The 14,091-nt window shown below is 36.3% G+C and overlaps 4 protein-coding genes and 1 long non-coding RNA gene across 7 annotated transcripts; 3 read left to right on the top strand and 2 right to left on the bottom strand.

Moving 5' to 3' along the window:
* The first annotated feature begins 358 nt into the window (after positions 1–358).
* On the top strand, positions 359–2,461 carry LOC9329561. 3 transcript variants are annotated; one of them, XR_002329708.1, is made up of 7 exons: positions 359–713; positions 876–1,017; positions 1,140–1,229; positions 1,398–1,442; positions 1,538–1,641; positions 1,763–2,132; positions 2,225–2,461. It is a non-coding gene; the product is annotated as an uncharacterized LOC9329561 (long non-coding RNA). The 3 variants fall into 3 exon arrangements; XR_002329709.1 differs by lacking the exon at positions 1,398–1,442 and having other exon boundaries at positions 1,748–2,132; XR_002329707.1 differs by lacking the exon at positions 1,398–1,442 and having other exon boundaries at positions 361–713.
* Positions 2,462–4,993: 2,532 nt separating this feature from the next.
* Positions 4,994–5,506, top strand: LOC9329560 (putative pentatricopeptide repeat-containing protein At1g28020). The gene has a single exon (XM_021014761.1). The coding sequence runs from the start codon at positions 4,994–4,996 to the stop codon at positions 5,504–5,506; it is 513 nt and encodes a 170-aa protein (XP_020870420.1).
* An 881-nt stretch (positions 5,507–6,387) lies between these two features.
* LOC9326817 lies at positions 6,388–7,878 on the top strand. The gene is made up of 3 exons (XM_002893452.2): positions 6,388–6,927; positions 7,155–7,443; positions 7,535–7,878. The coding sequence occupies exons 1-3, from the start codon at positions 6,611–6,613 to the stop codon at positions 7,742–7,744; spliced, it is 816 nt and encodes a 271-aa protein (XP_002893498.1). The 5' UTR covers positions 6,388–6,610; the 3' UTR covers positions 7,745–7,878.
* LOC9326816 (sphingosine-1-phosphate lyase) lies at positions 7,801–12,029 on the bottom strand. The gene is made up of 15 exons (XM_002890708.2): positions 11,544–12,029; positions 11,401–11,446; positions 10,848–10,999; positions 10,684–10,743; positions 10,348–10,572; positions 10,120–10,261; positions 9,839–9,889; positions 9,663–9,754; positions 9,302–9,428; positions 8,929–8,944; positions 8,694–8,801; positions 8,544–8,598; positions 8,321–8,467; positions 8,142–8,220; positions 7,801–8,058 (listed from the first exon to the last, which is right to left on the bottom strand). The coding sequence occupies exons 1-15, from the start codon at positions 11,753–11,755 to the stop codon at positions 7,936–7,938; spliced, it is 1,635 nt and encodes a 544-aa protein (XP_002890754.1). The 5' UTR covers positions 11,756–12,029; the 3' UTR covers positions 7,801–7,935.
* Positions 12,030–12,560: 531 nt separating this feature from the next.
* LOC9329559 (nuclear transport factor 2) lies at positions 12,561–13,896 on the bottom strand. Its single transcript, XM_021012073.1, has 2 exons — positions 13,497–13,896; positions 12,561–12,933 (listed from the first exon to the last, which is right to left on the bottom strand). The coding sequence occupies exons 1-2, from the start codon at positions 13,800–13,802 to the stop codon at positions 12,859–12,861; spliced, it is 381 nt and encodes a 126-aa protein (XP_020867732.1). The 5' UTR covers positions 13,803–13,896; the 3' UTR covers positions 12,561–12,858.
* Positions 13,897–14,091: the final 195 nt, after the last annotated feature.

Raw genomic sequence — 14,091 nt, 5'->3', positions numbered from 1 at the left:
CTAGTATTTTTGAGTCTCAATAAATGTCTCATCGACCATATTAGCCTTTTTCGGGATAATACTGAATTTGGTTATTATAGTACGCATCAAATTCCATCCATTTTCAGTAATGTAAATTAAGCTTAATTTAAAATATATATATATATATATATATATATATATACACTACAACAAATATCCACATTGATAGCACAAGAGGATAGCTCATTTTCCGTAACTGTTATAAAAAATGAATTTTTATTTTAGTTATTGTACAATAGCATTGAAACAACGCTAAGATATAATATCACTAAACGGGAAGCTAAAATGACTTATTCCGCCAATATTTAGTAAGCGCCTACACTTGTGAAAAAACACAATAAATTTCCCTTTACTTGTTTATAGACGAAAATAAAGAATAAGTTTTGAGCGAAAAAAAGAGAGCCTAGAACAGCTCTCAAGGAGCAACCATCTTCTCCATCTATCCACGATGGCTCTGATCTACTCCTCCACCGTCTCCGCCGCTATGGCTGAACCATCTCCCCCAATCTCCTCCTCCCCCTCAGCCACCTCCTCCCTCCACCTCCGCTTCCTCCGACCCAGCTCACCCAAACCCTAAATCACCTTCGATCGAACCTTCATGCCTCTCTTTCTTATGAAACTCGAATTGAAGATTCGTTCTCTTCGTGGTCTCAACAAGCCTAAGTATATTCAATGCGGAAACGTCGCTCTAGGTAAGACTATTTCTCTCTTGCGCTTCTACACATTTTTACGATTTTCTTACATCTGGGGATTTTCGATTTCGATTGCATAGTTGGAAATTTTGAGGCTGATTCGTGAGTTTTAAATCAGATAGAATCGAAACTTCGGTTTAATTTAGGGTTTTTAAGTTTCAGGTTTGGATTTGGGGGTGAATCTTTTCTCTTTTTCATGTTTTTTGCCGAAAGACCACTCATTGATGTTCTGTACACTTGAGGATATCAGAGAATTACGGGAAATGTAACCAAGTGAATACCAGATATTCACAAAGCCATTGATGTAAGTGTGTTTTTATCCACTAGGCATTAAGCCATGATTCCATGTGATTTTCCTGATGTGTTTGATTCTTTATAGACTTTTATACTTTCATATACTAACGTTTTACTCAAATCGGATCGTAGAATGTGTATAAAGGAAGGAAGATGAAGACTATCGAGTATTTGGCCTGCAAGAGTGTCGACAAGTCGCAGAAGAGCAAGGGTTTTCATGAGGTAATCATGAAATCAGTCTCCTCTTTTCCAAATTAGTGATTTATGCTTGGGTTACCTGCGATTATGTTGAATTTCATGATTTTAAGGTGTTTATAACTGGATTGTGACGGATTCACTATAAATTTGTCAATGAATCTTTATTTTTTCACAATCTCTGATTTTTTGAAGTGACTTGGATGTTGAGAATTTTGGTAACTATGCTCTTCTTTTCATGTCAGGATCCTTCACTCACTAAATCATCCAAACATACTCAAGTTCTATGATTGGTAAAACTTACTTGCTAATATCCACGACATGTTTTCTTGCAGGCCAATTACTCTCACTCTTCTTTAAAAAATGCAGCTTCTTTTCATGGTCTCTAGTTAAGTAGTGTTCGCTGTTATCGTCTCAGATTCAGCTGTGGTAGGTCGTGGTAAGACACTTTGCTGCTCCAAATACATTTTATATCTTATCCATTCCTTGCTTTTAAGATTTTGTTTATTCATTCTATGAAGAGAACAAATGGGGATTGATATCAGTTTTTCTCTATGTAGCTACAAAAGGAGCTTGATGAGTATGAAAAGGAAATGTCACTCGTTGAGGCCATAACAGACAAAACAAGTCAATTCAAGTTCTTGCTCGATATCCTTAATTTCGCTAGCTAGTGAAGCATGATTTATATACTGAAAATTACAGTTGCAGTAATCATTTATCACATTTTCACCTATGATCGAGTTCTGTTCTTTTTGAGACGGTATGTACTTTGCAGCCAGCCATTCTCTTGCTAGGATATAAAAGGAAGCCAGTGCTTGTACTTTTCATTTTGACTTGCCATTCTTTTAAAAGAATAGTTTCCTTGCCAAATTTCAAGCACATTTTGTTGGAACAGATATTGGCTTCACTTGGGGAGGAGCTAGATCTCAGGTACCTATCTTTCCCACTTTCCTCACGGTTTTATATATAGTCATTATCTAGTAGAAGCATTTGAAAAACTCACTTGCTTTACTTATACAAAGACAACCAACGACAAAGAAGAGAACCAAACTGCAGAGGATATGGAGAAGACAGTTATGTGAAGACGTCAAACTATTTTTTTGGAGGGAGAGAAAGAGCAAACCAATGGAGTTCTTCGTTTAGTCCATATGAATTGTAGTACTTATGATGTTGTTTAAGACTTTGTTTTAACAAATGGTGTTGAATGCTAAACTATGTATTTTTTGATGATCTATGGAAAGAAACATGCTTTTAACAAATTGGTTTTGTAGCATATAATTAATTGGATTTAAAATCTATATATTTTAATTGCATATAATGTAGGTGCTATAACAAAGCATTTTAATAAAGCTATGGTAGAAAGTACCTATAATAACACGAAAAATGATTTATTACATAATAAAAAAAAAATTTGAAGGTGCTATAACAAAGCATTTTACTAATGCTATGGTAGAATACTCTATAATAGCATACGGAAAAAACGTTATCGTACGTGGGGGTCTATCATAACAGTGGCCTAACATAACATTTATGAAAACGCTATTGATGACATATAATAGCTTTTCTCTCATGCTAATAATGTAGATATTTCTTGTAGTGATATATACTTCAAACTCATGTGATCCGTAAATAGTTAAAATTTTCCCACGTACAAATATGAAATATGATCTCCGAATCCTAAGGTAAAGCATAGGCATGAGAATCAAAGACTATGTTTGTGAAATAAGATTGAATTGGAATTTAAAAGGTAAAGTAAACTAAGATACAATGAACTATAAAATATAAATTGCATAAAGATGACAATGTCTCAAAATGATAACGCCGAAAAAGCAAATTTTTAGCTTCAAGTATATTTTCTTCACTGCACAAGTCATTTTGAGTTAAGTTGTAGGTTGTTAATAAATTCATCAAACTTTTATATTTCCTGAGGGCCGGCATGGAGCGAAGTTTCCGCTATTGGTTCTCTGCTTTCAGCCACATCTCCATAATATTCTCTTGCACATCTCACCGTGCAGCTCTTCTGTAATTTTCTTAGAAAATATTCATACCAATAGTTATTGACATTTCTTGACCAAATAAATAATATAGTTATTGACTTTTTATTAGATTTTGAAATTGTATCATTAGCCTGTTTATATTTGAATTTCTTGATCCAAGTGTAGTTGCTGGATTAAAAAGAAAATTTCACCAATATATGAAGTAGCTGGCTTATCATACTGATGACAACTAGTTCTCTAATTATGTCTGTTATAATTGCCATTACGTTAACACAGTCAATTAATACAAATGTATTTTAATTCCATAGAAACAATTTTTATATAATACTAGTATTATTATATTTTGAAATTATATGATTTGCCATTTTACATTGACATCGAATTTTTTGATCTCTGTGTTGCTACATTTATAAGAAAATAATCTCACCAATATATGAAGTAGTTGACAAAACGACTGATGACAATTATTTCTCTCTTGACATGATGACAAATTGACAAGTAGTATTTATTTATTAAGTGCATTATAATTTTCTTTACACAATTAACTAATACTTCTTCCGTGTATGTCGTTTTATATTTAAAATTTTGTTATAAATAAGTGTCGTTTTGTATTTTCAATGTAGATATTTGAGAAAATTTTCAGTTTTATCTCTATTATATTAATGTGTTGACCAATTAAATTTTTTGTATAATATATTAATAAGGGGTCAAACAGAATATTTAATAGTTTTCTTAATAAATATGAGAAAACTTTAAACGATACTTATAATGAAACAGATCGGGAGTACAAATTTGTTACTGTAATTTCATCGAAACAGTTTTATGATAGCAACTGACTTTTATTAGATTTGGAAATCATACAACTAGACGAGCCAGAGCTCTTATTGCAAATAATTGAGATTCATAATCTCTTTTTTTTTTTTGGCAAACCAAATACCTAATTAAGCAAAGTTAGAGGCAAAAGCCAAGAGATTCAGAATCTTTAACTCTTTTCTTTTTCCAGATTTCAAAGGAACAAAGCCAAGAAATATTGGCTAGAACTATAGGATGGGTGTTGCTTAAATGGTAAGTTTCAGGTAGGTGGGATGGAGAAGTTGATGATTAATTAATAATTACCATGAGCTTGGTTGTCCATCGAGAGACTTAAACAGAATCACCTTCTTTTTTTTTTTTAATTTCTTTATTATACAACATTTTTAAGGATTCAGAACCTAAAAACATAACAACATTCTTGGCTTCAAAGAAAAAGAAAAAACATTGTTTTTATTCTAACTAGTTTTGAATTTGGGAATAATTGAATCTAAATGCAGAATCGAACCTCAAATTCAGCAGCCTTTAATTTGTTCTTTCTCACTAGCATCCACGTCTGTCCCGTGCCCGTTACAGACCTAGAGACACATGAAAAGGTTGTGGAAGACCACTATCACTTTCACTTTGGTTCACCCATAAGTAGCATTCTTTTAATGTTGCTCTAATTGGCTTTAATTTTTAACTTCTTTTGGGCCAACGAAGCTCATGCCTATAGGCCTATAGCTTTTTCATCAATTTTTGGTCAGATTTTAAAAATTAATGGATAAAAATGAAATTATTGAAGATTTTAAAAGAAACCTCCCCATACTTTTATTTTATGTACATAAGATTTAATTACCGACTTAACTCTTGAGAATTGAGAGCATGATGCAACGCCTTGGGCGATACGCAATAAAAAATCTCCTGTCCAGGAGATCACCGTTGATTCGATTCGCCGGAGCCCTAACGTCACTGGAGCTAAATAACACTTTACATAGTCGGATCATGGCGTTGGGACGGGAACGAAAGAAGGTTGCTCGGCTTCATCTCATTGACAACGTTTTAGGTTTGGAAGAAGCAGAGAAATTCTTCGAAACCATTCCCCAAGACAAGAGAGATGACTCTGATCTCTACACAACTATCTTAAGCTTCTACACAAGATCTGCGAAAACTCTGGAAAAAGCTGAGTTAATCTTCCATAAGATGAGGAAGCTCGGGTACCTATCGAAACCGTGTCCGTTCAACCACATGATGTCTCTCTACAATCAGATAGGTAAGCGAGATATGGTCCACCAGATTCTGAGCCAAATGGAGAAGAACAATGCCAAGTCAGACAATCGCACGTTAAACATTATACTGGGGCTATTAGCAGAATCTCATAGCTCAACATTGGATTGGCGCATGAGCTGCGAGATGGCAAAAACTTACCTAAAACAAGGATTAGTGGTAGAGGCCATAAAGATGTTGCGTAGAGCCGAAGAATCAGTAGTAGATCCCGACTCGAAGAAGTTAGTTTAAGAGTCACTGATGGTGTTGTATGGTGAAGCCGGAAAGGCTGAAGAGGTTTACCGTATATAGGGACTGTACAATAACATGAGCTGGCGTCAGAGAGTAGACGACGAGGAGGGATATAAATCAGTAATAACTGCCTTATTGAAACTAAACGATATCAATGGGGCAGGTACGATTGTAAACAAGTGGTACGGGAAAGATGTCAGAATCATAACTATGATGGCATCTGCTTACTGCGAGAAAGGGCAGCTAAAAGACGCTGAGGAACTGTTGTGTTGGAAGGGTTTTCGTTTCATTCCCAAAAAAGTTTTCCTGGCTTTTGTCGTATGTTACGGTTACACGTTATACTTTTTTAGGGCTAATAATAGATTAGCTTTTCCTACTCATGATGCTTTTATCTTTTTAACTTAACTGAATTATATTGCAGATTTGAGGGGGTTTTTTTCTATTGTTTTGAGACTACATGATTTAGAAACAATGCATCGTCCTTTAAGCTAGATTTATAATTAACAAACACATCTTCCATTAGTTCGAAACTTTCAAGATTCTGTCCTATGCATCATCATCATCAGTAGATGTTTCTTTTTGTGGTTTTCACTTACACAAAACTGAAAACCATTACCAAATTGTTCATTCATCCTAAAATTAATTGTCAAACTTGATGTCTCTTTTTGTTCGTCATTAAGATCATATATATGACGGTTTGATTTATTTTTTTCCGGCTAATTTTCATCTTCAAGCTTCTTGATTCTACAAATTTTTCGTCGTGTTCGCTTTATTTTCATCTTTTTTGTCAATATATCCACAATCGAAAAGATCGATATTAAGAAAATAATCATACTAATGAAAATAAACAAAATGACATGACACGAGACTAAGTAAAAAAAAAAAAAACCCCTGAAATCGATCTTAAGAGACTGATAACATTGCAACATATGACATGACACGTTGAAAGGCAGGCAATGAACACTCACGTCTTCACTTTGACACGTGTACATCACTCAAGCTTCACGTGGAACTACGTTAACAAGAGAGCTCTTCTTCATAAATTCTAGTACTCCAGCTTGCTTCTCTGCACTATCAACTTCATTCTTATCCGTTTGAATCATCATGTCAGGCGTGTCTCTTGCGGTTGGTCCAAGAAACGACGTGGACAAAACGGCTTCATCCAGTGAGAAGGGACGGTGGTCGGGGATGACGGCGATAGGAGGTGGCAGTGGCGGTTTGATGGGGTCGCTGAGGGTTATAGAGCTACAGCTAGTCGCGTTCATACTAGTCTTCTCAGCAAGCGGTCTCGTACCGATACTCGACATGCTTTTTCCAGCGTTTGCGTCTGTCTATATAATCGCCCTCTCGCGTTTAGCTTTCCCTTCTCACGGCGTTTCCACCTCTTCCCCTGAAATCTTCCGCGGCAGCAAACTCTTCAGGTTCCAAATCCATCACAAGAAATCAATGAAATCTCTCTTTTAACTTTCTTGATAAAGGTTACAAAATATTTTACAACTTTTAATAACATATCAGTACTCTTTTACTAAAAGTATATGATTTTTAATTTTTTTTGTTGGTTTGTTTTGTATTTTTTAGATTAATTGTAACATAACAGATTCTGACTACTATTTTTGTTTTCTGTTGTAATATTTTGGGATAATGAAAGGATGTACGTGATTTCGGGGACAACGATTGGTCTGTTTTTGCCTTTAGCTTACGTGTTAGGTGGTTTCGCAAGAGGAGACGATCAAGCGGTAAGATCAGCAACACCACACTTGTTTCTACTGTCGTGCCAAATCCTGACAGAAAATGTAATTAGTGGCCTTTCTCTCTTCTCGCCACCGGTAAGAGCTCTCGTGCCACTGCTCTACACAGTCTGGAGAATCTTTGTCATCATTGGTTGGTCTAAAGATGTCTGGCTCAACAAGTCTTTACCAATTAATGCTACACCCAATGTAATGGCTAATACCTCTCTTTACTCAAATGCAAGTCTTTTCTACAGTTTTAGAATTGGTTTACGTTAAATCCTGTGAAATCGTTTTGCAGGTGGTTGCGTGGTTCTGGTTTGGACGGTATTTAGCAATAGCAAACTTAGGCTACTTCGGAGTGAATCTACTCTGTTTCTTGATCCCTAGGTTCCTGCCTCGTGCTTTTGAAATCTACTTCAGAGAAAGAGACGAGATCATGTCGAAATGCCAAGAAGACAAGCCGGTTCAAGTTCCTCGATCAAAACCTTCTGACCACAAATCTGATTGATCATCTTTTTTTTTTTCTTCTGAATGTGTAAATGTAACGATCTAAGTTGCTTATTATGGAGATTGTAATGAAATTTTATTAGTAGGGCAAAAGAAACAATGTGGTTGTGAATGAACAAAGTTTTGCTCTTGCAACTGAAAATGTGATATCAATTTACCCACTTGATGATGCTTTAACCTTAAAAAAGAAACTTAATATTGACTATCCATGAAACTAACCAGAAGCTCATTCACCATGCCTCGGTCTGGCATCTTCCCTGCTGCTCCATATATTGGAGCCAAGCCTCCAGTGATCGGTCCTGGGTTTGCTTTCACCTAACAACAATTTTATAACAATGAGAAATCAATTGTGGAAATGGAAACGAGCAGTCAAAAGACTTTTTCATCAATGGACTTACAGTTTCTACAGCTTCACGCAAATCCCGAAGGAAGTCATCGACTACAGGGACGTGTTGAAGAGTTATACATATATGAATGCTGATCCAAAACACAGACATAGGTAGTTTCAGAACAGTGAAGAGAATGTGGTCTTAAACTAGTTGTTATAACACCAATGTGTTTTGGTCTTCAAGATTACCTGTTGGGTCTCTGTAGTGCATTCAAATGCCAACCTTTCGAAGACATGATGTCATTTACTTCAAAGATATCCAATGCTTTAGAACCAAACGCCACGATTGTCATATCTGGCTTTCCAATGACGAATAGTTCATGGATTTCTCTTACTCTGCAGATTACGATAGTCAAGGCTGTAAGCATTGAAACGACTGAAGAAGGGAAAAAGGTCAAAAAGTACTACAAACCCTTCCTCTAGTCTCTTTGATGCTTCCATTATCTTGCTTGTGTTTTGTAGGTAGCCTGTGGAACAACAGAAGCATACAGAATCAACCATTTTAATTTTTGGCACACTCTAATGACAGGAGCTTGTGAGAGTGAGATATCTATTGTGAAACCTTCTTCGCCGAGAGACATCATTGCAGCCCAAGCACCAGCAACCAAAGAACCAGGCCTGCTCCCAGCTATAGTTGGAGACACGTATAGACCTCCTGACCATTCAGTTACTGAAAAAAACCCAGTTTCAAATAGTTAAGGAGGAATACCGCATTTAGGATTTCCGATTTCAACAGTTTTATTGTTTCTTTCATTTCTTTTGTTGTCTTAGATATGGAAGTAGCAAAACACACTTACCAGCAACAAATTGGTGCTGTTTTGTAGATGCAGGAGCAGATATTTTGCAGGCAGAAAACCCAAATGTCAGGTAAAGATTATATTAAAATTCATGAATCGATATTTATAAAAAGAAACTACATTTTGCACAGCACTGACGACTAGAATATACAAATGTCTTAATAAGAGGAATGTGACAGCGTGAATGAATTTAGGGAAACGATGACGAGGAAACGAAAGTAAGCGATATCGTGGGTATGTTTTTGTAGATGACTCGTGACACAATAAGCATGCCAGAATCAGAACAGAGGAGCTGAATATAACCAATTCATATGTGCTTGGTATTGAGCCTGGAGAAATTGCATAAGAGTGGGAAAAAATAACAAGTATTTACCTTTCTGATCTCATGATTTCTGTAGAGAACTGTACTAGTTCCTTTAGGAGCCAAACCATATTTATGCACATCCACCGAAATTGAAGTAACTCCTTGTACAGAAAAATCAAAAGGTGGGATCTGGTACCTGGGAAAAAGTGAGAAATCACTCTTTATTATCTTGTGAATCTAAATAGTACAATGAAATGCAAAACCTGAGATCCAATGCTCCGGGGGAAACTAAGAGCAGTGGCAATAAAACAGACAGATATGAACAGAGCTTCTTAAGTCCTAAACATATAAAGTCGATACTATTTGCATCTCTTTTGTAGGAAAAAGGCAGGCCTTTGCTAAGTTGTTAGAAAAAAACAGTAACACATACCCAAGTTTACGAGCGAAAGGTAACACAAAACCACCAAGGCAAAGGTCAACATGAAAGCATATTCCATAGCTAAGAGCCAGTTGACCAAGCTCCTGTAATGGGAAAAAAACAGGAATATGTCATATAGAAGAACATAAATGTCCCTTAAATTACAGGAGACGGAAAATCCAGTTTACCTCGATAGGATCGATGATGCCATGAGGGAATCCTGGTGCTGATCCAACAATCTGCAACAATATGGTTTAAAAATAATGAGGAAAACAAAGCACACGCCTTAACTTTAAAGCTGCATTACCATAACAGATAAAAAGGTGATTATGCTAGTGAAATTAAATTTTCAACCATGGAAGTACAAATAAGCAAGGACTGGATATGTACAATAGACCAAAAATATCAAACCATGGAACCTGGAAAGGAAAAAATCAAACATATTATAACTGGCACCTCATAACATTACCATGATGGTGTTTTTGTTAATATGCCGCCTTGTTGCCTTCACATCAGCTCGGAAGTCTTTGTCTACTGGAACTCGCCACAACTTGATGTTAAAATACTGGGCCGCCTTATCATAAGCCGAATGACCCGATTCAGGTATAATCCTACACTTATATATGAAATGTTGTTCCATCAATTAAGATTATAGTAGTACAAAACTGATCAACGTAAAGTGAGGGAGGAAACATACATTTCTGGCCGTGTGATTCCCTTCTTGTACTTCATATAGTCACGAGATGACTTCACAGCCAACACTATACTTTCTGTTCCTCCAGATGTCATGTTTCCGCATATTTTTCCTCCTGAAACCGTTTCTTTACTCCCCAGTAATGCAGCAGTCATTGCGACTACTTCTGACTCAAACCGCACCACACTCTGGAATACGTCTATATGCAACGGATTGGTATGCGCAAACCTGGAAAGCATCATCCATACATGCCATACACACTTTCATCCCCAAGAATAATAACACAAACCAGAAGTCATATTCCATGAAGATAAAAGAGAAAATCTCGCTATAACTTACATTGAACATGCTTGATTTATCAATGCAAAATGTCCTTCAGACTCGGCTCCACCTATGTATCTGTGAGAAAAAGCAGTACAAGTAAAAACAAATCTCCACCAAAACCACAAAAAAAAAAATCCAGAGAAGATATAAAAAAAAAGCATAAACTACCAGAGACATACACAGTGCCAGAGCATTTTCCTTGCCAAATAGCATCATTCCTCTTTTCATTCTCCATTTTCTCTAGAACTTCAACTCCTAGACCTTTAACTGGCAATACTTCAGTCCGGTTCTTTTTCTTCGAGCTGCTACCAGATTGTAATTGATCAACAACCTATGAATTAGAAAAAAACACAAACATCAACTAGATACACAGATGCTGTTCCCATACCCCAAAAAACAAGACACATGGAAATGTAAGTAAACATAAAAGTCTCTCTAACCAAGAAACAAACATATACCCTTAAAAAGAAGCTAGTACAGTTCCAATCTCTAATCCCAAGTAATTTTCTATTCTTGAGGACTTATAGTGAAAAATCTTCAAATCAAGTAATGGCAGATAATATCTAAATCCTTACTAGTGATGCAGAACAATTAAAAATAGTAGAGAGAGAAGAGCATTAAATAGGCTTGTCAAGCATTTCTATATTTGAAATGTTACCTCTTAAATACACAACAATAAGGAGAAGCAAAAAATGGGCAGTACAGGAACAATCAAACAAATTAAAAAGTCACCTTTTGCTTCTCAGCGTCTATGTAATTTTGAACTCCAGGAATCATTCTGTTTCATTTTCCACAAGAAAATCATTAGTCTCAGCCACATCAAACAAATATTGGGATCGAAAGTAAAATAAGAGACGGGATCTAAAGATTCTCACTTGAGGAAACCCATAAGAAACCCGACAAGACACGCTTTCAAACCTTTATCATGAACAACGCCGAAGACAGATCCGATCATTTGAGCGAGAAACAGAGTGAGAAGCGGAGCCAAAAGCAGAACCAGAGGCTCAAACTCAGACAAACGCGAGTTTAACGAGCCACGAGCTTGAATCAACATGGATTTCATCGAAGAATACGAAAAGGAATCCATTTTTTTTTCTTTTGTTCTGGAGATTGAGATGGTGAGAAAAAGTGAATCGTTTGGGACATAGAAAAAAGAATATAGAAAAAGTATTGGATGATCAAAAACGAGGTCATCGCGTGAATTGTAGTATTAAGAGATTACGACAAAGCGTTTTCCTTTATTTTTGGCGCTTTGTGTTTGTTTGCGTGTGTCGTCAATTTTTAAAGTCTGATGGATGGGTGAAGAAAACTACACGAAATCTAATTGGAACCAAACTTATATCAAAATCAAAGCAGATCAACATAGTGTCAAGTGTTAAACTAAAAGCTTAAGATTGAAATAACGTTCTGATTATTATGAACTGCCAGAGAAATTGAATCAACGGTCAAATCAGTGAATATGAGACTTTTCTTCTGAGGATAAGCAAATTCTACGTCATCTTTCGTATTGTTTTATGGGAATCTGCGGAATTTTGTACCCTAATTAGACTTGTCTGACTCGGCCTTGCTATGCTTATCACGTTAATTATTGAAAACTTGAAGCAAATCTCCAACTGCAACCCCACAAACAAATCGACAAAACTCAGAATATGACCCACATGCACTTCATCTCTCAATCAGCTATTATTCGGTCAAATGTTGCAACTGAACTAAATTACAACTTAATGGCTTTTTTAGGGTTCATTGAAAGAAACTACTTGCAATAAATAGAGTTAACCTTTAGACACATTAACAAGACAATGCTCTTTTAACAAGCCAAGCTTGAACTATCATTTTTTCTTTTCCCAGCAATTCTCTCAAGAGCTCTCTCTTTATAGCAAAATCACATAATGTTCGGATTAAAAGAATATGACCAGTTCCCACAAATCAAAAGAGCCACATGCCGTTGGAAACCATTCAAATTGTCTTATCAAGTCAAGAGATTGTAATGACAAATGAACAAACCATCCAAACCAAATACATGATGAGAGACAATTTTCCTATGTTCTTACGGAAAATCATCTAGGAATAAGAAGAAGAAGAAGAAGAAGAAGAAGAAGAAGAAGAAGAAGACAGAAGAAATTGATAGAAGGATTGCTCCAATAGTATAGAAATGCAACAATGATGTATGCTAACAAATCTGATATCTGTTCAGGCGTAGTTCAACCTGAATATATCGTTGAACACGTAAAAGCTTCCTTGTGGCGTCGGCATCAAGTGAAACATCTGTAGCACACAATGAAAAAAAAAAAAGCGTTTTGTACTTGTGTTTAGAACAAGATCAAAGAAACCATACAAATAAAAAAACAAGATCACAGATACCAAAGCAAACAATACATAACATTGACACAACCAGCTTTTGTATATAAAGATCAAGAAACTAAATGACTGAAACAAGAACATGCCGAAACAAGCTCATTCATAGACAAGAAAGAACAAGAAAATCCATCAGTTACGGTGAGGGGAAACAATTCTCTTCAATCTAATCAACAAAATTAATCAAATGAAACCACAATTTCTTTGTTGAATCGGCTATACTTTAAACACAATGACGCAGACATACACGAGTCAGAACATCCGAGATCAATGGAGATCAAACGAATCACATAACAAGTCGCAACGAATTTGCCAGCCTTGTCCCAACAGGAGAAGTACAGACTTGGGAATATCCAGATTTACAGATCTATCAACCAATTTAAAACCCTAGCGATCTAATTACTAAAATCACAACAAGCACAGGCAAATCAAACAAAGATAGATAATCGGAAATCTAGGAGAAAGAGAGATACCTGGCTGAACTTGAGAGTATGCTCTTCGCCGGCGAGCTGGAGGTTACCGGAGACGAAAACGAGCATACCGGAAGCGGGACCAGAAGGCTGACAATCGACGGTGGAGATGTGATGCTTGCACTGCTGGAAGGGAAGAGAGGTGAGCTTAGCGACGATGCTTTGGACTCCTTGGATCTTCTGACCTTCGAAGGTGAGCATGGAAGCTTCCTGGTAGAGACCAGCGAGACCGACGCGGTTGGTGTCGAAGGTGGAATAGTAATGTTCGACGAAGGCCTTAGATACGGCGTCGGGATCCATCTGAGACATTAGAGAGCGATGAGAGATTTGAGCTGAGGATTGAGATTTGGGAGACGCAAAAGGGTTTTTGGTTTTTCTATTTATGCTCCGATGACCTGTTTAACTTTGCGTCGCTACGACGCTGCTTTTCTTTCTGTCAATTTGTTTTTTTTCTTTTCATTAATTTCTTTTTTGTTCAGTTTCTAAATTTCTTTTTTTTTTTTTTTGTCACAAGTGTGTTAATTTTTATTGAGCCAAAACGGAGTCATTACAAAAGTTAACATCAAACAGCAAAGCCAAGAAGGGAAAAATTGAATCT

The sequence above is a fragment of the Arabidopsis lyrata genome (assembly GCF_000004255.2).
Source record: "Arabidopsis lyrata subsp. lyrata unplaced genomic scaffold ARALYscaffold_1, whole genome shotgun sequence".
In the NCBI taxonomy this organism is placed as follows: Eukaryota; Viridiplantae; Streptophyta; class Magnoliopsida; order Brassicales; family Brassicaceae; genus Arabidopsis; species Arabidopsis lyrata.
This window is presented reverse-complemented; position numbering and strand designations above follow the sequence as displayed.

Bases quoted from the DNA above. Each gene is read 5' to 3' on its own strand.
- LOC9329560 (XM_021014761.1), top strand. From the start codon at position 4,994: ATGGCGTTGGGACGGGAACGAAAGAAGGTTGCTCGGCTTCATCTCATT.
- LOC9326817 (XM_002893452.2), top strand. From the start codon at position 6,611: ATGTCAGGCGTGTCTCTTGCGGTTGGTCCAAGAAACGACGTGGACAAA. The intron at 6,928-7,154 runs GTTCCAAATCCA...GGATAATGAAAG, and splicing joins CGCGGCAGCAAACTCTTCAG to GATGTACGTGATTTCGGGGA. The intron at 7,444-7,534 runs GTAATGGCTAAT...ATCGTTTTGCAG, and splicing joins CAATTAATGCTACACCCAAT to GTGGTTGCGTGGTTCTGGTT.
- LOC9326816 (XM_002890708.2), bottom strand. From the start codon at position 11,755: ATGGATTCCTTTTCGTATTCTTCGATGAAATCCATGTTGATTCAAGCT. The intron at 9,429-9,662 runs GTATGTGTTACT...ACTTTTTCCCAG, and splicing joins CCTTTCGCTCGTAAACTTGG to GTACCAGATCCCACCTTTTG. The intron at 8,468-8,543 runs GTTTGTAGTACT...CGTAATCTGCAG, and splicing joins TCAAAGAGACTAGAGGAAGG to AGTAAGAGAAATCCATGAAC.
- LOC9329559 (XM_021012073.1), bottom strand. From the start codon at position 13,802: ATGTCTCAGATGGATCCCGACGCCGTATCTAAGGCCTTCGTCGAACAT. The intron at 12,934-13,496 runs GTATCTCTCTTT...TGTGTGCTACAG, and splicing joins ATACTCTCAAGTTCAGCCAG to ATGTTTCACTTGATGCCGAC.